Source organism: Eptatretus burgeri, chromosome 12, assembly GCF_056783735.1.
Source record: "Eptatretus burgeri isolate ZD-2024b chromosome 12, Ebu_testis_v1, whole genome shotgun sequence".
Taxonomy (NCBI): domain Eukaryota; kingdom Metazoa; phylum Chordata; class Myxini; order Myxiniformes; family Myxinidae; genus Eptatretus; species Eptatretus burgeri.
Window position 1 is genome coordinate 5,091,579 of NC_140972.1, and position 22,749 is coordinate 5,114,327.

At 46.9% G+C, this 22,749-nt stretch overlaps 1 protein-coding gene across 3 annotated transcripts in view; it reads left to right on the forward strand.

Moving 5' to 3' along the window:
- The first annotated feature begins 1,514 nt into the window (after nucleotides 1-1,514).
- The window catches only part of FAHD1 (FAH domain containing oxaloacetate decarboxylase 1), a 28,101-nt gene continuing 6,866 nt past the window's right edge, over nucleotides 1,515-22,749 (forward strand). Inside the window, exons 1-6 of one of the 3 annotated variants that reach the window (XM_085849294.1) lie at nucleotides 1,515-1,622; nucleotides 7,469-7,565; nucleotides 17,184-17,373; nucleotides 17,589-17,671; nucleotides 17,877-17,994; nucleotides 18,184-18,574. In XM_085849294.1, coding sequence (XP_085705420.1) covers nucleotides 1,552-1,622; nucleotides 7,469-7,565; nucleotides 17,184-17,373; nucleotides 17,589-17,671; nucleotides 17,877-17,994; nucleotides 18,184-18,413 — 789 coding nt within the window. In that variant the 5' untranslated portion in view covers nucleotides 1,515-1,551 and the 3' untranslated portion in view covers nucleotides 18,414-18,574. Of the gene's footprint in view, nucleotides 1,623-4,319; nucleotides 4,465-7,468; nucleotides 7,566-17,183; nucleotides 17,374-17,588; nucleotides 17,672-17,876; nucleotides 17,995-18,183; nucleotides 18,583-22,749 lie in introns of those variants that run through there. The other 2 variants (XM_085849295.1, XM_085849296.1) reach the window with 2 other exon arrangements.

Consider the following 22,749-nt stretch of genomic DNA (forward strand, 5'->3'; position numbering starts at 1 on the left):
ATTAAATAAACACCAGGTGGGGTTGATTCAGTCTGTCGCCCTCCAAAGTTGGCAAAATCAGTCCCAGTTTGCTGGATGATTGAGTCTTTTGAGTATCCTGCATCGGAGTGGTGACCCATCCAGGATTGTGCCCAATAGCCCAAGAGACTACTTCAGCAACACCGACGCTCTGTGCAGAGCATGGTCCGGATGGATGGGATGGGATGGGATGGGATAAATATGTGTGGTGAGTGTATTCGGTAGACGTTTGTGAGTGCTCATTTCTCTCTCCATCCTTTGCGATCTTGGGCCACAGCACATCCTTTTGCAGCACGTGCAGTGACGTCGTCGCTCTATCTCCCATTTCCTCAACCTCCTGAACCAGTTCAAACCGGTTAGAATTTGCTGTTCCTGGAAAATCGTGTCTCCTCCCTTTCTGCACATTATGATGACGTCATATCGATGCTTCACAGGTGGCGTAATTCATCAGTGTGTGTGTGGTGTCACTCGGATGGACATTAAGCCGGCTGTCCTGTCTGCTATCACTAGTTTGTGTCTGTCAAATATCCCACAGGATGCAATCACCAAGAGGAGGCGAGCTATCACCGGCATCCTGAACAAATTACAAATTCCTGCCCCGATTAACTGCCGGGAAGACATTAACAAACTACCCAGTATCACCCTTGTCAAGGAGCTGGGGACCTTCCTTCAGGAAGAGAACAAATCACTCAATCAATTTTCTCAAGCGCTTTCTTTCTTTTTTTTCATTCGCAGTTGTTTTCTTTTCAGATTCTCCACTCTCGTGAAGGTGTACACGTCAAGCGTGGATGGTGTTCCTCCATTTCTCTCTTTCACTTTCACTTTCACTTCTTTCTAATTTCTCCATTTCCGTCACTTCCTGTGTGTGTTCGTCCTGTTCACCCAGAATCAGACTCATCAGTGTGAACCTTCACCGGCACATGACACTTCCTTTTTGTCGCGGTTTCTGTGATGTGTTTTCATGTTAAATCAATCCCGTCTGATTGGTCATTGGATGCTTATTCGGACTCGTTGGAAGAACGACAATAATCATGAGGTGATACACTCTCCCTTTTGGGCGCAGAGAAAGACGGTTTCATGAGAAAACGGACACAAAATCGTCATTCGCTTCACACACACAGTGGGCGCAGGTTCGTTGAGCTGCACGCGATGGAAACAAAATGGCTTCTAATTGCAATTTGTCGTGACCCACGTGCAGGGGGACTCGAGGGATGTCACGTGAAACGTCACCAGGAGTCACATTGGGGAGGTGGGGAGAATGTAAAAAAAAAAGGCACGTATTTGGTGTCCGACCTTCAAAGAAGGAGATTCGACCGAACAAAGAAGAAGAATATCGGGTGTTTGAATTGGGAGGAAGAAGAAGACGAGTCGGCATGTGAAGAAGAAGAGGAGGAAGCTGAATTTTTATTTTATTTTTATACTTTCATGTTTGAAAGGAGTCGTCATAATGTATATATATATATATAAATATGAATATATTTTTTTTTTTGAAAAGTGGGGATCACGTGATCGCTGCTTCCCGCTGGCTGGATCATGGCGGCGGTGAGGTTGCCTCGCTTCTGGGAGTGGGGGAGGAAGATCGTGTGCGTGGGAAGGAACTACGTGTGAGTGGCCACGTGGCTCGTGACACTTTAAATGATGACCACGTGTTCGTACGGTCAGTCAAATTCCGTCGAGGGGACATGAAGGGGCCATTTGGTCAATCACACCTGTGCCTCGTCCACCTCGAGCATTGCCCACCTCCTGTACTGTATGTAGTGCTGTGTATAAAACTACCTTCAACCTTTGATTATGGCCTGTTTATACAGCCCTGCACCACAACACCACAACACCATGACGGTTAATAATAACAATTGGTTCCATCCTGTCGGGAATCGAACCCAAACTACACGTGTCCCGAGTGAGCACACTCACTCTTACATTTGTTCGTGCACATCAGATGGCTGCTGCTTACATCGTCGGTGCAAATACCACTGCAGCACTTATGTTGTGCCTCTCCCCCTGTGGGTTGGAGGAGGGATTTGTAATTGGTTCAAGGTTCTGGTGACATCTGGCTTCCCCTTCATGAAGGACAACACCGTGGGATCTGTCATGTCCACCAGTGAGAAGACCCCCTGGTGGCAGGAGGGTCCTCCAACGTGACGTCCTTTCCGTGGATGGCACACACATTGATGCATCGCCTTCAATATGAAATACCAGGGTGGCAGTTTGTATGTTGGTTTGCATCCAAAGCCACAGGTAAAACAGCCCGGAGGTGAGTGTTGCATACGTACCTCGAGGCTATCCTACCAGCCATGACATTGATCGAAGGCTTGTGGAGTCGCTGGTACATACGGTATGTCACACGCAGGACAAACGTATTGGTCTACATTTATTAAGGATGTTAGATAACCGTGAACAAACACCTAATATGGGATTTGAACCTGGGTTCCCTGCATCACAAGGTAGGGACAGAGTGTTGGTGCAGAGTGTTGGTGCTGCTTAAGCAGTCTCCCTGGCTCTTGGGTACAATCCTGGACGGGTCGCCACTCCGACGCAGTATACCAGCATGCTGGCACTCATTTTGCTGACCTCGGAAGGATGACGGGCCGAGTCCACCCCACATGCTATTTATTCAACAGTTGAGCAGGATTTGAACTCAGGACCCTCGGATCCAAAGCCCGCCACCCTAACCATTAAGCCAACACCAGGCATACAAGGTAGGAGTTAAGATGAGAACTCCATGAACAGGCCAAAAGGAAGGGGTTTTTGTGACCTCAGCATGACGAGGAAGTACGAAACGTAAAAGTTTAAAAAATCTTGAAAACGTCATTTCAGAAGCTGGGCTGATGGGATGGCCAAGAGATATGTGCACTTACCTCGAAGCTGTCTAGCCTGGGTTCGAATCCTGACACAGCTATAAACTGTCATCCCAGTGTTTCACAGGAAAGGTGATTCATCAATGTGTGTGCCGTCCCTCGGATGGATGTTAAAACTTGGCCTCCTGTCTGCCGGTATTCGTTGGTGAACGATGAAGATCCCATGGTGTCCTTCCTTGCTATCGCTGGTTGGACTTTGTGTCCAACGAGCGGTTGCTGAGAGAGACTCAAATGAGATTTGTTACCTGCATCCTCTGTGAGCGACACGTGGCTCATTTTCCTGATGTTGATCCTGCTCATCAGATTCTCTCAGCGAGGGAGCCTCGCTGTCAATGGGCCGACCATGTGCCTCGTGGTTGCAGCAGGTTGATCAGCATCTCAAGGACATGGTGGGCCAGGTATCTGCCTGGGGGATGTCCAGATGGAGGCCCCTGGAGTACCGGTGGAAAGTGGATGTAGCAACGCGCTGCTCTGGCGCATGCTCCCATACCTGACCTGTCCTTAGCAAAGAGGAGGCGCACCATGGCCGTCACCAAGAACAAATTCCTGGCCTAACCTTAAACTTCAAGCCTGGCCAGCCGATTCGTGAAAGACTTTGGCCAAACTTTCCCGTACCAACCCCACCTTGTATTAATTCACAGCCAAGTGGGATTTGAACTCAGGATCCTAGGATCCCAAGCCCACCACCCGAACCCTTAAGCCAACACCAGGCATAAGGAGCTATCCCTGCACCTTGAAATGAATTACAACACAGTATAAGCGATTTGAATGCAGGAAACTTGCACAATGAGCCATCTGCTCAGAAGAGAGCACAAAACAGGCCAACCCGGTAAAAAAAAATAATCCAAGGTCCTGCCAAAGATTGCTTCGTCTATTTGCTAATACATCCTACTTGTCACACAGGCATTCAATAACCCAGCGAATCATCTTGTGTAAGCCGGTTTGAACATGCCAGGCTTCTTGGCTCTCCAGTGTTTTTTTCCCAAGTTCAATATTAAACGAGATGCCGTAAGTAATTTCAGTAAAGAAAGCTGAATGTGTCCCATAACTCGCATCCTCCCCCATGTTGTGAAAAATGTGTTTTTATTTCACTGTAATGCCCCTGATGCTGAGAGATGTACGGTTCACACCCAAATCCACAGGCATTCACAGATAAAACAAAAAAAAAGGAATCGCAAGCCTTATTACTACTGGCTTGCTAAGTAGTATGCAAGGCTTTGCTAATGCAGGAACAGGCTTGCACAGCGGGAACAGAGGAGGCAGAGCCCATTCTGAAGTGACACACTGTTTAGTTTGATGCTGGAATAACCATAACATCACTGCAGACATTAAAAGGAGGCAAGAGTGGACAGGCAGTGTTTATCTAACTTCAGTAATGGTAGGTAATTGTCGTGTGGTTGATGCGTGTCGAATATACCACTCTGGAATGGCACTTTGTTAGAGTCAGTCTGTTTGGTGACCCCATCTGAATGCAAAGCACATGATATATAAATCCCAGGTTCACATTCCGAATACGTACTGCCCACGTTGTTTTGGCCATCATCTCCTGATGTGCTTGTAATTCGTGTCGAAGTACGCCGATGTGCCGGTGAGTCCTTCTCCATGTAACATACATTCAAGCCGTTCCACGTGCCCCACTGTACGAGGCTGACCCAACTCGACTTTTTTCAGAATTAGTACTTTTGATATCTAAGTTTCTTTCACCTCTATATTCCTCTCTCTCTCTCTCATTATATATCTGCCCAAGGAGAAGTGAATTTTTGCAGAATTTTTTTTTTTCTGTAAGGCCCGCTTGGCTGCCGCTCGATGGGTTTGAGGGTTGTGGAGTTGCGGCAGAAACACGAATCCTATCCAGGGTCCTCCTGATGACTCCATCTTTGCTCTTTACTTCTTCGGGTTCCTTCTTGGTGTTCCGTTTGATTTGGCTGTATTTAATTTCAAGAGGTTTCTTTAATTTATTTCACAACAACTTGCTCAGCTCCAGGACCACTTGACTCGTTGCATTTCTTTTCAGCACCGTTGATGCGAAGAGTAATGAAACGAATTTGCCTTAAAATGACGATTTGTTTTGCAAGTTTTGCTTGAGCAGGACAGGTGTATTATTTAAATTCACCTATAACGTAGCCACTCTACATGATTTATGTGCCCGTGGCCTATGCTGTCGATGAACCTGACGGTTGCGGTGCTTTCCCAACATGATTTACCTTTAAGGTTAAAAAAAAAAAGTCTTCGTGTTTGTGTTGTTTTGTTTGAAATGCTTCGCCTTGTCTAGATCATTGCCCGTTCCAATTTCCCTTCTACCAGGATCATCAGATCATTGTTATTCTGCGGGAAGAAGCAGTGATTGTGTCTGTGTGCGAGAGATGCAGTGAGAGAAGCCCATGGCACGGGATGATGGGAAAAAATACTAACAGGTCCCCAAGGAGAACAAAGCGACAACACGTGTGGTTATTACAGACGGCGACGTGACTGTGTCTGTCCATCTGTGTGTGTGTACGAATGAACATCTCCACTTCTCCGCATTCATTGTTTGTCTGCTTGTCTGCATTTTTTTCTCCCGTTTACATGTGTATACGTTTCGTCTGTCTTCAACCATCTCGTGTCAGTTTTGTCGCACACCTGTCTGAGCATACATTGAACTAACCTGTCTGTACCTTTCAGATTTTCAACCAAACGATGATATCTAATTGCTTCTTGTAGCATCGTGTGGCGTCCAATCTCCTATGTTATGACATAAAATCAAGCATTGTTGATTCTGTCAAGGATTTTATAATTCCATTTGAATTCACAGAACACGTTTCATTGGCATCTTTGTTTCTCAGGATCGAGGCTCATGAAAGAGCAACGCGATGGAAGGTATTGTCATGTCTACAGCAACCATGATAACTACAACCACAATTAAGGTGATTCATGACACGCCGGGAATCAATGCCACGAATATCAGAACTAAAAGGCTGAATTTGGATGTATATATGCTGAACATGTCTAACCACATGTGATTACCCAACCGAGGGAGAGTGCCTTCATCAGTTTTTTTCCCCCTCCAGGGGTTTCCAATAAACTGAGGAATGGTCAGCATCGGGTCAGCACAGTCAGCAATGGTCAGCACGGGAAAGATGGCAGGAACAGACAATTTATTCACACAAGACAACAGATATGAATCCTAGACAAAGATACAAAAATCGCAACAACTTAAATAACTAGAATGGGCACTCGGTAGAGCGCATACCTTCGCCTCCGCTACTTTTTGTTCTTGGCATGAGAGTGGGGGGAACAGAACAGTGAACATTTTGGTGTTGGTTCCATGCAATCGGTTTTGATTTGACCGTGTTATGACAAAAACCGCATATTTTGAAAGGTCGTGACCCCACTGACCTTTGACCCCCAACCGCCAACAAGGGTAATGACGTAATTGTGTCATGTCGCCCATCACAAGATTGGGCAATGAATTCTGAACATTTTGGCATCGGTTGCATGCCAATTAGATCAAAATTGACCGCGCTATGGTAAAAATACGAATTTGACCTTTCCGTGACCTTGACCTTTGACCCGATCGCTCCCAAAATCTAATCAAATGTTCCTTGGATAATAACCCATCATCCCACCAAATTTCAAGCGATTTGGTTTCATACTTTCTGAGTTATGCGAATAACAAACAAACACACACACACATATTCACAAATAAATAAATAAATAAATACACAGCGACCAATACATAACCTTTCCGGAGAATGCGAAGGTAATGAAAATGATCCATCTCAAAGGGGCCACAAGCACTCCACAGTCACACATTACAAAGGGATCCGGACAAGTGGGATGCATGGACTAGCTGTGACCCTACAAGGCCAGCGGTCAATGGAACAATCGCACCATTGGGCAGATTAGACTACAGGGCGAACAGTTTCAGGACCCAGCAGAGATGGAGACAATCCCGCCATGGGTTCAGAGAGGAGAGAGCGGTCCGATGTGAGACACTACAGAGCACCACCGGTCGCTGGCTGGGCGTATTTTTTTAAAAAAATCTTCTCCCCCTGCTGGCCCTCACCTTTATCTTGAAGGTGGATTGTACGTCCCAGCAAGAGTGAGTGAATGGAGGAATGTGAGCATCCTGTAGTTGTTGGAGGGTCGGAGGGCTGAGAGAGCAGAGGGAGCGAATGATGCTCCAAATGGTGACTTCCTGATCAAATGGTCTCCTCGTTCCCTCGCCTGAGTTTCCTTGTACTTCCAGAAATGTTCCAAAATAATTTGTTCACCACGCATCTTTAAGTTTTATCAAATGGATTCGTTTAAAGTCACATGTGCTTGTGAACAAATGAAATTTGCTCCGTGTGTACTTAAGTGCAGTTAACAAATTTCTTCTTTGACGGCGATGTAAGGCTCAAGGAGGAACTTGGAGAGTAAGTGTATTTAGGTTTGAAGCTGAGATCTCGGCTTTGTCAGCGATGGGTTCTGAGGGCATGTAAAGCAGGCCCACCCTGATTCTTCACCTTGATTATTTTTAAAAATTGAAATATAAAGCGTGAAAGTGAACAACTTGTTTATTTTGTTTTCTTCAGCCCTGCACTGATCAGTTCTTTAAAACCTGTGTGCAGAGACCATGCCAAGGAGCTGAACAACCCCTTACCCTCTGAGCCAGTGTTGTTTTTGAAGCCGCCTTCATCCTACCTGCGAGAGGGACATCCCATAGAAGTGGGTTTGATATATCCCTGTAGCGTTGGGGTGCAGCTGCAAGTTGATCTTCTATTCAAGTTTTTCTCTCTCTTTTTTTTGTGCCTTAGTGGTCAGACAATAATAATCATGATATGTGATCAATAAATATAAATGACTGCACTCTAAAACTCCTTTATGCAATATCCGGTGTGTCCTCGTCCGGCAATCACATTTACTTTGCATTTCCTTCTTGTGGACTTCTGGATATGATGGAGTGGGCTCACCGGGGCCACAGCAATGATCTTAATTTCTGCCTCTGGTTCTAAATTTCTCTAACCCCCCCTCCCCCACCCTTTCTCAATATCTCCAAACTGAATCTACATTGAATATAAACGCTTCTTCCTCCTGGAAAAGTATTTACAATCGACTTCAAAATGCATTTCAACCCTTGTATCTCCTTTCGAGATGCCACATGTGTTTTCCTTCTACACCATGATGTATGTCTCTTCTTCTTCACAAGGGTTGTTTTTCAAGTGTTTGTCCTCTCGGTGCCTGGTCCACCAATCATCCGCCCACACGGACAGTGCAGTGTTTCTCCATGCGTTCAACAAGGGATCTTATCTCCCATCCCATGATCTATATCAACGTTTGTCAAAGTCGGGAATCTCGAATCATAAGTATCCACCCCCACCCTACCCACTAAAAGCTTCATGTCTCCCCTTTCTGCATCCCTCCTCACCCCACCCACTCAGACACTCAAACCTTCACCCTGAACCCCATTCACTCAAACCTTCTCCCCGCACCCCAATCTCACACTCTCACTATGTCTCTCCAAAAGGACCCCCCCCTCCCATTCACTTTCTCAACAATCCTCTGGAAGAAGTCCTTTCTTTCGAGCTTCTGGGTCTCACTATCTGCCGTGACCTTTCCTGGAAAAGCCACATTTCAAACCTCACCTCCAAAGCCAGTCGCCGACTGGGAATCCTGCGTCGTGAAAAGTCCTTCCTCGGCCCACCTGAGCTTCTGACCACTTACAAAGCTTTCTTCCGCAGCCTGATGGAGTACTGCTCTCCCCTCTGGGCTGGTGCTCCTGCCTCCCACCTTTCTCGGCTTCACGCTGTGGAAACCAAGGCATTTCGGATCATTGGCATCTCCCGCAATGAAGCTGAGTCTTTGGGCCTCTCAGTCAATCACCGCAGGTTGGTCGGTGGTCTTTCTGTCTTCTACCGTCTCCTCTCCAGCCTCCCCCCCCCCGTCTGCTCTCTCTGCGATTTGTCCCCACCACATTTCCGCAGGGCGCTCAAGGTCCGCCAACAACCCCCTTCTGGTAAAACTACCAAAATCACGAATCACTGCTCACCTTCACTCTTTCATTCCTCTTTTTTCCCGCCTTTGGAATAAACTCCCTCACTCTATTCAATCCCATTCTTCCCTCCAGGCCTTCAAAACAGCTGTTCACCACCACCTCTTATCATCCCCCATCCAAATCTTCGATCTTTTCTACCCCCGATAATCCACCCAAACCCACCTCCTTCAAATTCCCTGCTTTCCTTCCTGAAAGTCCCTGTAGTGTCCATCTTCTATACCCCATGTTCCCCACCCCATCCCTCTCCCTTCCACAGATCTCTTAATGTCTCTGTTCCCCACTGTTTTGTCCTTCCCACTCCGCCCCCTCTTGGCGCATGCCCCCCCCCCCTTGCTGTGCGTTGTGTGTTAGCTCTCACACGAGCCTCGACAAGGTATACAAAAATAAATAAATAACTCAATCAAACCATCCCCACACCCCACTCAATCAAACCGTCCCCATACCCCATTCAATCAAACCGTCCCCACACCCCACTCAATCAAACCATCCCCACACCCCATTCACTCAAACCTTCCCCCTGCACCTCATTCACTCAAACCTTCCCCCACATCCCATTCACTCAAACCTTCCCCCACACCCCACTCACTCAAACTGTCCCCCTCATCCCACACCACCCCCAAAGTCTCACCTTGACCCTGTAGAACCTCCACCCCACCATCCTCCACCCTCCCAATACCTCCTCACCCCTATCTCTAACTGTGTGGACCACAAACATCCGAGGCCTCTGCTCTAACCTGACATATCTCTCACTCCAGGCCGCTGCTGATAAAACAAACATCATTGGTTTAACAGAATCCTTCCTCCCACGGGACATCCCTGACTCCTTAGTGTCTCTCTCTGGCTATTGTCTCCTCCAATTTGATCGGCCTGAACCACGCCCCGGTGACAGAGTTGCACTTTACATGAAGAACCCAATTTATCACTGTCCATGTACTGATCTTACACCTCCTATTCCCTAGTAATACCTCTGGCTGCGACGTCCCCGGCACTCCCACATCTTGTACATCTGTGTGTTGCACTGTCCTAACAGTGATGACGACGCATACATATCTCTCTCTCTGACAACATGGACATTTAACCACTCATCCCAACTCTCTCTCCCTCATATGTTTTGATTTCAATTGTCACCATGCAACTTGGCTGGGTGTTAGTTGTTGTGATGTCACCAAGTTTGAATGTAAAATGTATATTGTGTTCCACGCATGTCTTGCTTCATGCATATTCATGTTACCTCCTGCATATTTATGCTCCACCACGTGTCACGTTAACTCCACTGCAAGAGGGCGAGAGCATTCTTTATCGGTCTGGCAGGACATGTACACTTATCTGGAAAAGGCATGGTTTTTTTACCGACGCATTTGTAGTTTTTGATATGAAGAAAAGGTGATTTGAAACTCTGCAAGTGTTGATTAAACTGCCTGGAGCATTCTTATTCAGGAAGCGGGACACGTACGCCGTTCCAGGATATCGAGACCTTTCTCACCAACCATGACACTTCAGCAAATGACTTATTTGGCTCCATGGGACTGATAGTCCGTGAACATTGCAACCTGGATTTCTCCCAATTGCAAATCCTCCCTTCTGGATTTGGTGATGACCACCTTTCCTGCAAGTGTCTCTTGCTCTCCCTCTGCTCTGATTGGTTCATCTGATCAAATTCTTGTGAAAGTGAACATGTCTCTTGACTTCTCAAAGAGTTGGTGAGTCAGGCATTTCACTCAAGCGGATAGACAGGGACTGCAAGCAGCCATTTCTCTCTTCGGGACTGGTCTCCCATATCTACTGCCCCTGATGTTAACTCAGCCGAGGATTTCTTCCACAGATTCCTGCTCTCTCTCTCTCTTTCTCTCTCTCATGCACAGATTCATCCCATCTTGCCTTCATTTATCCTACCCTGAATCCTGTGGTGAGACTGTTGCTCTGAAACAACTCGCCTTCTCTTCCTGGAAGGCAAATCCGATGGAAGACAATCTCAGTGCATCCCAAAAAGTCCGCAACAAGTGTGTGAGTGTGTGTCCACTCTCAGGAAAACAACATCTGTCCAACCTCATAAATGAGCTTTCAAACTAATATCCCTCCTCTAAAACCTGGTGGTGCCTTGTGTTCAGTCTATCCCTGGTGTATGCTGCCCTTCCATTCCTTCCCTCTCTTCAAATGGAATCACGGCCGACCCGAGTCGTGAAAAGGATGAATGTCGCAATTCTGTGTTTGCTTCCAAATCTTGTGTCCCCAACCCCTCCCTTTTAGTACCCATCCTTCCCCGTCATACCCAATTGCTCCTGGACTCCGTGTCTTTTGCATCTGAGAAGGTTCTTTGAAACCTTGACTCTGACTCTGCAACTGGACCGGACGGCATCAGCTCACGTTTCCTAAAATACTGCTCTGCTGCTCTTTCCCATCCTCTTTCTGTCCTTTTCACCCTATATTGTGCCCCAGGTAATCTTTGATCTGCTTGGAAATCAGCCAACATCACTGCATTACATAAAAAGGTGAAAAAACGGATTTCGTTGACGACAGACCGATCAGCTTACTTCCAATCATCAGCAAGATCATGGAACCCATTATCACAATAAATATTAAATCCTTCCTTTTCTCCAACAACCTCATCTAACATCATCAATTTGGTTTCAGACCAGGTCACTCCTCCTTGGACACTGCTTCTACTCACCAAACAATGGATGGTGGCCCTCTGTGTCAGACAAGAGATCAGGGCTGTGGTGTACTGATAGAAGATGCTTAGCAGGCAGACACGAGCGGGGGAACAGTCGAGCCGGGCTGTGTTTCACAAGCGCGAGTGCGGGCGTACTTTGCCCGCGGCTCCCCTTTATTACGTATTCAGCACACGCACAAGCCGGGCGACTACAGCATTACTACGACGCCTCAGGCGGCGCGCACACCCTACACCCCTGGCAGACACGATGACCACCACGACCACTCCTCCCCTAATCATGCCCCGCCCTGCGTGCCCGCAGGCTACACCACACTCCTCCCTCCTAAAACTATGATTATTAAATGATCACCATCATAATAAGCATAAACAGCACGAAGGACTACGGTATAACAGTAGACAAGGCACAAAAAAGAAAACAGCGAAGTATAACAGCACATCACATCATATAATGCGTGGAAGCGAGCTACTGGAGAAGCACAGCAGCACTACACAGCGAAAACGCCCCCAGGCGGCTCATGCTTACATGGCCCTTGGCGAGGTCGCGGCGACCTCCCGACCTCCCCCGGCACCATCAAACGCCTCCGGCCCATAAGGCGGCACCTCTCCCCAGCCAGACCTGAAACAGATAAACCTTTCGAGGCCGGACCCCCGCTGTCTGGAACCCGCGGCGCCACCGCCAGACCCGACCGACCTTGGTGGGGGCTCTGAACAGTACCCTTGGCTGGAAGCAACAAACACTCCCCAACACCCCACGCACCATAATCAGTTGAGATTCCACCGCATGGCCAAAACGGCCTTGAGCGCACCCAGAGAGCCACGCCCCAGGCGCCAGGCACGTCTGACCTTGCTGAAAGCAGAGGTGGGGGTAACGCCGACCAGCGCACGAGTCCCGGCTCCGAGTCGATCTCCGAGACCCCCATGGCCGTTAGACGGTCGCAACTCCATTCAAAGCATACTCCAACCATAGACTCGTCATAAATCAATAGGAATAACATTTGAACCATTGCAAACTCATTTTTCCATACAGCGCGTTCTCTTGATAAAATCCCAGCACCTGACAAAACAACTCCCGTGGCCTGGGGCAACTGTAGGCCAATAAACCCTCTTTATTCGCCCCCACCTCTCTCAAAGCCCCCACATCACATTGATCATAATACAAATCCCATCGATTGATCTCCGCCAAACTCACTCTCACACGGGAACTGCTGGCATTTATTTCAACAACGTTAAACTGCATCACTAGAGCAAGGAAAAACAAATATGCAATGAACAGCAACCCACAACCCACATCACGAGTCCGTCTCTTGGTTGTCGACTCGATGTTGTGACTCGCGACTTCCTTTAACGCCACGGGCTCACCGCAACCTGTGGAAGCTGCCCGAACAACACCGCACCTCGCACCATGCACGCAGCCGACGCGCGAGAACCCATCGCGAGAGCTGGCACGGCCCCTGCTGCTCCCGAACCGCACACCGCCGTTGCAGGCAGCAACGAACGGCCGCTCCCGTTGCATCGACGCGGCTCCCGCCGCCAGAACCTCGCCCTCGGTACTCGACGAAAGCATCGAAGAGAGCACCGGCACACCTGGAGGTACGAACTGGAGATCCAGCCCGAGGTGCGCCAGCCAGTCCCGACCCAAAAGGACGGGCCCCTCCCCTCGCACCACAAACACCGTGAGTAGGGCGCTTCGCCCCCGGTAAAGCACCGAGACGTCGGGCGCTGCAAGCGGCGCAACCGCTTCGCCGGTGTACGCGCGCGATGCGCGGGCAGCACGAGCGGACTCAATTCGACACCCGATCAGTGCCCCGATCACTTCGACATTCACTGGCATCGGTCCTGTCACCGTAGGACCAACTGAAACCAGGTTCAACATGGGCAGCATCTCCCGCTCCGGGTCGCTGGAATCTCCGTGCTCAGGCTGCAAAACTCGACCCGGGGCGTTACCGTGCACGCCATGCACCGAACACCATACCGGCGGTAGGTCTTGACCCGGGACGGAAGGATCGCTTCGCACACCGCCATCTATGACTGTAACGATGGGCGATGACCCTCGGCCCACACACCGTAGACGACCTCGAGTGCTCAGACCGCCGTCCGAGTGATTGCATTGCAACGCTCGCCCACGACCCGCGCCACAGACCGTGCGCGTGGCCGTGCATGCCTGGCACATCGCGCCGACCCCCGGACCATCTGCTGTGCCCCGACCATCGAGACCCCGGACATTCTTCAGAGCTTGCGCGACGTCCCACGCCGTGTTCGAGCCAAAACGCGTGTCCTCGTTCTTTAGCCGTGGCTTTGCAGAAATCATTCCCCCGATCTGTCGTGCCTCAATAAAACGAACACTGAGCGCGGCCGTTGCCCACTCGACGTGGCCGAAGTCGATTCCGACGAAGGCGGGCACGCGTTCGTTTGCCGTGCACCGACCCTCTGCCATGCTCGTGCTGGCGAGACCCTTGGCTCCGTAGCCTGGAACCGCACGGGTCATTTGCCGCCCTGCACATGCCGATCCGAAGATCCTCGTCGCCAACTGTGGTGTACTGATAGAAGATGCTTAGCAGGCAGACACGAGCGGGGGAACAGTCGAGCCGGGCTGTGTTTCACAAGCGCGAACGCGGGCGTACTTTGCCCGCGGCTCCCCTTTATTACGTATTCAGCACACGCACAAGCCGGGCGACTACAGCATTACTATGACGCCTCAGGCGGCGCGCACACCCTATACCCCTGGCAGACACGATGACCACCACGACCACTCCTCCCCTCATCATGCCCCGCCCTGCATGCCCGCAGGCTATACCACAAGGGCCATCTCTTTCAATGTCAATAGCTTTTGATACAGTCTGGCCATCCCGCCTTGCTCTCCAAACTCTCGGTCTATGGTATCCAAGACCATCTTCACACATGGCTTACTGACTTGCTGTACTCTCGTAGCCAACGTGCGGCACTCAACGGAATCCTTTCATCTTTTCTCCCTGTCTAGGCTTGAGTGCCCCAAGGCAGTGTTCTGGGCCCAGTCCTATTCCTGATCTTCATCAATGATCTCTCTTGCTCTCTGGAAAGCCCCTTTATCTATTTGCTAATGATTCCACCCTCTGCCATGCCGTCCCTCATCATGGAGACATGAAGGCTCTTGACTCTCTTCAGACCTTGAAAAAAATCATAAGCTGGTCCAACACTTGGAATATGTCTTTCAAAGACAAATATATATATATATATATATATATATATATATATATATCTATCTATCTATCTATCTATCTCTCTCTCTCTCTCTCTCTCTCTCTCTCTCTCTCTCTCTCTCTCTCTCTCTCTCTCTCTCTCTCTCTCTCTCTCTCTCTCTCTCTCTCTCTCTCTCTCTCTCTCTCTCTCTCTCTCTCTCTCTCTCTCTCTCTCTCTCTCTCTCTCTCTCTCTCTCTCTCTCTCTCTCTCTCTCTCTCTCTCCCCGAAAGGACCGTCTGCTCCCCCCTCTCTTCCCATCTACTTTATTAACAATCGGGTGCAGTCATTCAAACTCATTGGTCTCACTATCAGCCATGATATTTATTGGGCAACATGCTTTTCCAAGTTGGCCTCCCAAAGCCAGCTTCCGACTGGGCATCCTCCGTCTCACAAAGTCCTTCTTCGGCACACCTGGACTCCTGTCCACCTACAAAGCCTTCATCCACCGTTTGGTGGAATAATGCTTTCCCCTCTGGGCTGTCTCCCCTGCCTCACATCTTGCTCAGCTTGACGCCGTAGAAACAACGGCCTTCAAGATTATCGGAAACTTCCATGACGAAGCCAAGTCTGTGGGCCTAATACTCTCGCCATCCCAGACAGGCCGGTGCTCTCTTTGTGTTCTACCGCCTCCTTTCTGGTCTTGCACCCTCTCCTCTTTCCATGCTTTGCTCACCCCCAGATTTCTGCAGGGCACTCACAGTCCACCATCAACCCCCTTCTTGTAAAACTACTGAAATCCAGTGTGTGACTGCTCACCTCCACTCATTTGTTCCTCTTTTTTTTTCCCCACCTGTGGAAACAACTTCCACATTCTCTTCAATCTCATTCTTCTCTCCAGGTCTTCAAGACAGCACTTTACCGCCATCTCAGATTGTCCCCAATCCAAAAGCATGATCTTTTATACCCCCCCCCTTTAAACCAACCCCCGCCCCACCCCCACCCAAATCCCTCCTCTCTTCCAAATTTCCAGTTTTGCCGCCTCCTGAGAGTTCCCTTCTGTATCCTCTCCTTCCCACCATTTCTCCCCACACCGATTGTTTGTCCATGTCTGCTTATCTTGGCCTTCAACTCTGCTGTTGGTGTTTCCCCCCCCTCTCTGAACTGTTCCTATTGTTCTGTTGTGTCCTGATCCGTTCAGTGTACTAATACTAGCTCTTCCACAAGCCTCGACTATGTCCGCAAAAAAAACAAGAAGTCTAATCTTGTGAAGGATACCATGGGTTATTGTAAATACACGCATTGGTCCAAGACTGCCCCATACATCGCCTCGAGGGAGGATGGCAAGAACTGCACCACCTGACCACAATGGCCCAAGGCTGGCAGACTACGTCGTAGACCAACAACTCAGAGAGATACACCACACAAAAGAAGAAAAAGAAGAAGAAGCATTGGTCAAGGAATTTGATTGGAAGTTTTGGTCAAAGTTGATCCCATCTGAAACGTATTATAAGGAAACGACAGCTTTTGTTTCATCATGTCCTACTCGCATATGCTCAACAACTGGCATCCGTAATTATGATTCGCTGGTGCACAAATGTGCTGCCTGTTTGGTGCGCATTCCTTCTGGCATATTGCTTCAAAAAGACACCAGGCTATCTCATCAGTCTGTATCTTCAGCCATTCGTCATTAAAAAATATATATATATATAGAAATATTAAAAAAAAATATATATATATATATATAAAATAAAAAATATATATATAAAGGTTATTGTGAACCATTCTGCTACAAAGCTTCTGGTACAATAGGCCATCTATTTATGGCAGAAAATTTTGAGCCCTCTTCCTTATCTCCCTTTGTCTCCATGATTGATGAGCACACTATCAGGGCATCTCATTTAATTATTAAAGCTTGCACCAAACAATCTATTTCCAATAACAGAGCAGAGTACTCGATAGCTTGGTTACATTATTTTTTTTTTTAAGTATTTTATTTACAAAATAAATATATTTTTCATATAAAAGTTAAATTAATGAAAAAAAAATCCTGCAATTCTGGGTGTCGTGGTGGTTTAGTGATGACACTTGGCTGACGTTCCAGAAATTGAATTCACACCGTGATAGTTTCAGGAAAATTACCATGTTGCTATTGGATTGGTGATTAAAAACCCAGCTGGTTCATTAATATCCAGCTTGGAGGAGGTAATCTACAGTGCAATGCCTGGTCTGGTGTGCATGTCACTCGAGTCCACACATCATTGTCTCTTTATACCACGAAGACAACTTGTGAAAAAAGAAAAGGCAGTGCCACCCAAACACCCCTAACGGTTAAATTGGTAGATTTCTCTTTTATAGCTCGGAATTGTCCTTTTTTTGGATTTGTGTGCGATTGCCAAGCTTCGTTGCATACGTCATTATCAAGATCTACCTGCTTGTGCATGCATATAATGCATGTATCCCTCAGATCCCGTGGTACAGCCACAACCTGCACCATGAAGTGGAGCTAGGCCTGGTGCTCGGCAAGGGTGGACGATGCATACCAACAGCTGATGCCATGGATTTCATCGGAGGCTATGCACTTTGCCTCGACATGACAGCACGTGACACACAGGACACGTGCAAGCAAAAAGGCCTGCCCTGGACACTTGCCAAAGGTATTGAAAACCTTGAGGCACTTATGAACTTTATTTTGGTGAGATCACGTTGGCACCTACTCCCCATCCTTCGTCAAATTGTCTTGCCCAGTGTTACTTGTACTACTAAACCTCCAATGTCCTCGAGGTCACCAAACCCCATTCTTTTTGCAGCTCATTGTTGGTAACGTACTTGCCCCATTTGTGAGAATCGTGCACACACATTTTGTTTGCAGCTTTTGATGGTTCCTGTCCCATTGGGGACTTCATTCCCAAGCAGAAGATCCCCGAGCCGCAGAACCTGCGTGTTTGGTTGAAGGTATGAGTAACTTTTTGATTTATCAAGGGTGTAGGTCCATGTTAGTGAGTAGGACATTGTTGGGACAAGTATCAAATTTTGAGAGACGAGGAAACTGGGAGACGGGAAAACTGCTTCCCATTGTATTCGGTGCACGTTCGAATTATGAATTATTGAGATGATTGTTGTTGTTGTTCATTTGCCGTCATGTATGTTTCTCTTTCAGGTTAATGGAGCGCTAAGACAGGATGGAAACACATCCGATATGATATTCTCCATCCCATCACTTATCAACTACATCAGTAACATAATGACCCTGGAAGAAGGAGATCTCATCCTCACAGGTTAGACAAAAATTCTCATTTGCCTTATCTTGCCGATTATTTAAGATCTACCGACCTCCATGCAAATGACAATGTATTTTATACGCAAAACTTTGAAGATCCATGATCTTCCCTTGAAGTGTAAAATTTGGACAACCGATAAATAATCGTGAAACGAAACTAAAAATTATCTTCAACTTTATAATTAAGGCCGTTCACGACCAGTGAAGAAACATTTCAACCCACAAACCAATCCTGGACAGATCGCCACACTATCACAGGATACTCGGCTACAGGTGGCAAGAATTTGGAATATGGTACAAGGTGTCGGGGCCAGTGCTGGCAGATGGGACCTCCGGCTTAACATGCTCCTGATGGACTGTGCACGCATTGATCTGTCTATCGCCCTATCTGCGAAACACCAGGATTGCAACTTATAGCTGGGTCGAGATTCCAGGATGCATGAGGACATTAGAAGACATCGTAATTTTCATTGAATCACAAGGACATTCGTCGACATTGGAAAAATTCACAACTTTTTGAGATATCCTGTGAACAGACAAACAGACAGAAAGGGGTGAAAACATAATAAATAGGTAAATATAATAAACAGGTATATATAATAAACAGGTATATATATATATATATATATATATATATATATATATATATATATATATATATATATATATATATATATATATATATATATATATATATATATATATATATATAGCATGTTAACATTGAACTAAACATGTAAATACAATAAATACAGTGTAAATTAAACAAAAACACAAGACTTGCTTTTTAAATTAATTAAAAAACAGCGAGGTGAGTGAGCGTGAACATATTGTGACGTCCACGGGACTTGAACAGTCCCGCCAACGTAGAATGAGCCGAAACGATGGAGGCGGTTTATTTTTTTATAACCCAAAGATGGCGGTTTTAATCGCTCTACCGCAAACGGGACGAGGAAGGTGGCACGAGTCGCTTTTCACTGAGTTAATAACGTTTATTTCTCTAACCAGAAATAATAAGACTCGGCAAGAGGAGGGATCCAGGGCGATTCGACGGGATGGTGGTGTGGGTTCGGGCGTGGGGAAAACACAAACAATTCCAATGGATATACAAATCTCAAACCCTCTAAGGCGCCAGGTACACACACACACACACACACACACGCAAAACGTAGCTGGTCCTGGTGGTCAGGCTGGCCCGTGGTGTAGATGCAACAGTCCCTGGATTGGTGTCGGACGAGCTGGCGTTGCGCTCGTCAGGGGCAGGAGACACCGTGGTGCTGTCGACCTCCTGGTGTCGGTGCAAGTCCGCTCACAACCGCCAGGGAGCCAGTTCTGGCGCCAAGTTGCGAGCAGGAGAGGGAGGCAGGTCCACCCGCCGTTCGACCCCGTACTCCGAGCCAGCAGAACCCCAGAGCCAACCGAGGTGAGGCACGAGGCACAGCAAGGCCACGAGACACGATGAATCCAGGATCGAATCAGCGCAACAAAACAGCACGTTCCCAGCACAACAGCCTCCACCAAAACGGTTTTTCTTTACCGATCTTCTTCCTCCCACCCCTTTTCCCCGAACAGAATCTTTTTATCCTCGAGTCCTCGTCACTTCCAATCGAGCCGTTTTATTGGCCCTCCGCCGTCGCCTTCCACCAATCGTGATCATGGGGCGGAGCCATCCGCAGCACTGTCCTGTGACGTCACGGCAAGCCTCCAGGGAATACTAAAAGGGGTTTACGCAGACACACTTACCCTAACCCGTTTCCCTAATTAATTATGCGACAATTACCATTTCCCCCTTGAAGAAATGGACATTTACTAGACAACTTATCACCACTGAATTGCTACTTATTACATCGAGATCCTGGTAAAACTCGAACAGCATGGCATACCTAATTAAATATCCTAATTACCCTTTGAATGCATACCCCCCCTCAGACGTAACAATATTATGTGCTCGTTCATGCTGTTCTCTGCCATAAATAGAGAACACAAGACTTAGCTCAGAGATGATGATGATATATAGGGGAGGGTGGAGGTTAGAAGGATGTGGATGTAGAACTTGCGATGGCTGTTGGATCATCGGGAGCATGATGAAGTCGCCTGCCACATTGCCTTAGAGAAGAGTAAAACGATTCTTGGCCACCTCGATCCAGAGCAGATCTTCGGTACAAGATGACATCCTCTTCCAAAACAAACCCGTCTCTTCGGCGTTAAAAACCTGCTCCAGCATAAATCCCTTCACCTCGGTGAGCTCCATGAGCCATGGTTGGATGCCTTGTGAAAATGTTGGTAAATTCACAATCGTTTCTGCCATCCATTGGTCCGCCCATCGGCATTTTTTTTTTCTGTCGGTCCTCGATCCAAACATTAAGTGCTTTTTCCATCCTTCCAATACGAGGATCACGGGACTGGAATGAGACATTTGCGCTTTGCTGTCAGGAACCCTTGCACAGATATTTGACACACGTTCACACACAGTTCATTGATTCGGTAATGGCGGCCCACAGATGCCACACTTTCACTTCTTGCCGACGTTTCTCACAACTCGATTTCTTCGCACAATGTCTTAACCGTTCTCTGCCTTTTAGTACAATTAATTTTTTCCATCGTTGTGGGTTTGGGTGCCATTATGAACTGTTGTGCGTCAACTAGATCTTATATATCTAATCTTTTCTCCCTACGTCATTTCCTGTTCGATGACGACACATCCGTTAATTGAGCTCCGTTCCCGCATGCTGGTCTGATTACTGCAATTAACGGTGCGCTAGGAACAAGAAATGACTCGTAATGAAAGGGAGTCGTACACGCGGACACAAACAATGACTCATCTCAGCTCAAAAACCACAATTGGCTGAAATTGAGGACCACGACAACGAATCAGAACACAATAGGTTGCCCTCAATTGGTCAAAACCCGCCATATTGGAGGGTTGACTGTATTGCCATCCATTCTTGTCGTTATGTGTCCAGTGCAGTTTCATTTGATATTTTTCATATTGTAGCCGACATGTCATTGTACTAATGTTTCTCTGATCCATTGACTTTTCTTCTTGTCTGTTGTTATGCCGAGACGACGTCTTTCCACGGCTCTTTGCACGGCGATTAACTTTTTGCTGCATTTTCTTTGTGTTTGCAAAGAAAGGGAAAAGGGGGGATTGCAAAAGAAAGAAAGGTAAGGAGGATGAAGGCTATCAGGAAAGCTTCGAGGTGCACATAAGTCACCTTTGAACCGTCTCACCTGGGTTTTCAAATACACCGTCACCCTATTGTTTTTTTTTTTTCATACGGGCTGATGAATCAACGTATGTGCGGTCCATTGGAAGGACGTCGAGGCAGATGACCCGTCTGACAACTCTTGTCATTGGAGGATGTTAAAGATAGATCCCACTATGTCTTTCGCGGAGAGTAGGCGAGTTATCACCAACACACTGAACAAGTTATAATTCCTTCTACTTTCTACAGGTAAAGTAAAGAGGGTTTTAGGCTGTATTCGGAGGGGGATCAATTATGAATCAAAAGAGGTGGTGTTAACATTGTACAAGAATTTAGTGAGGGCCACATCCAGAATATTGTGTGCAGTTTTGGTCACCACAACTTAAGAAGGACATAGATGCCATCGAGAGGGTTCAACGTAGGGTTACTAGATTGATTCTGGGCATAGCTGGACTCGGCTATGAGGAGCGGCTGAAGGAGACGGGGCTTTATACACAAGAAAGGAGTTGGTTACGAGGAGATAATGAAAGGTAAAGATAAAATAATTGCAGATTAATTATTCAACAGAGTAGACAGTGACAGAACCAAGGAACCACAGCTTGAGAGTCAAGAAGAGGAGAGTTAAGACGGTAGTAAGGTAGGAGACTTTCACTCAGAGAGTAGTTAATGCATGGAATGGTCTCCCTGGAAAGGTCGTGGCAGCAGATAAAGTAGAAAAGTTTAAATTAGAATTAGATAGGTAACTGGAAGTTATGGAGATCGAGGGGTATGGGGTTGTTGACAGGACTTTTATGTAGTTTGAGCGTTGATGGGTGATTGTGTGCGTGTGTACGGAGTGCTGTTGGTGGGGGGTCGTGTCAAGGGGGGTTGTGTGGTTGATGTGTGTTTTCAACCAAGCCCATGCATGTCTCCTCCCATGGGGGGAAGAAGATTAAAAAAAAAATACAAAAAATACAAAAACAAAAAACAAATAAAATTTTCATTAATTATAAACATTGTTTTTTCATTTTCTTCCTTGGATATTGTGTTGATGGATTGGTGTGGTTGTTGAACAGGCATGATGGGCTGAATGGTCTCCACCTGTGTTGGATTTCCTTGTTATTCCTTGTTATGATTGGAGACATAAAGGTGGAGAAGTGAAGGGAGAGGGAAAATAAATTTTGATGGAACAAAAATGGGTTGGGGTGGTCAAAAATTTCATTTATTTTGCTTGTTATAAATCGATTGCCTCTTTGGAAAACCAAAATGATGGTCATTCTCTGTGTGTGTGTGTATATATATATATATATATATATATATATATATATATATATATATATGTATATATATATATATATATATATATATATATATATATATATATATATATATATAATTGTGTGTGTATATGTGTGTGTATATAATTTCAAACATATAATTGCATTTAACATCGAATGGTACAATTGGATGTTCATCAACCGGATGACAACAGACCGTCTCCTGTCACCACATTTGCACGTACAGTACAAAAATGTCGATGGACTGATGGGATAGCATGGAGAGATAGC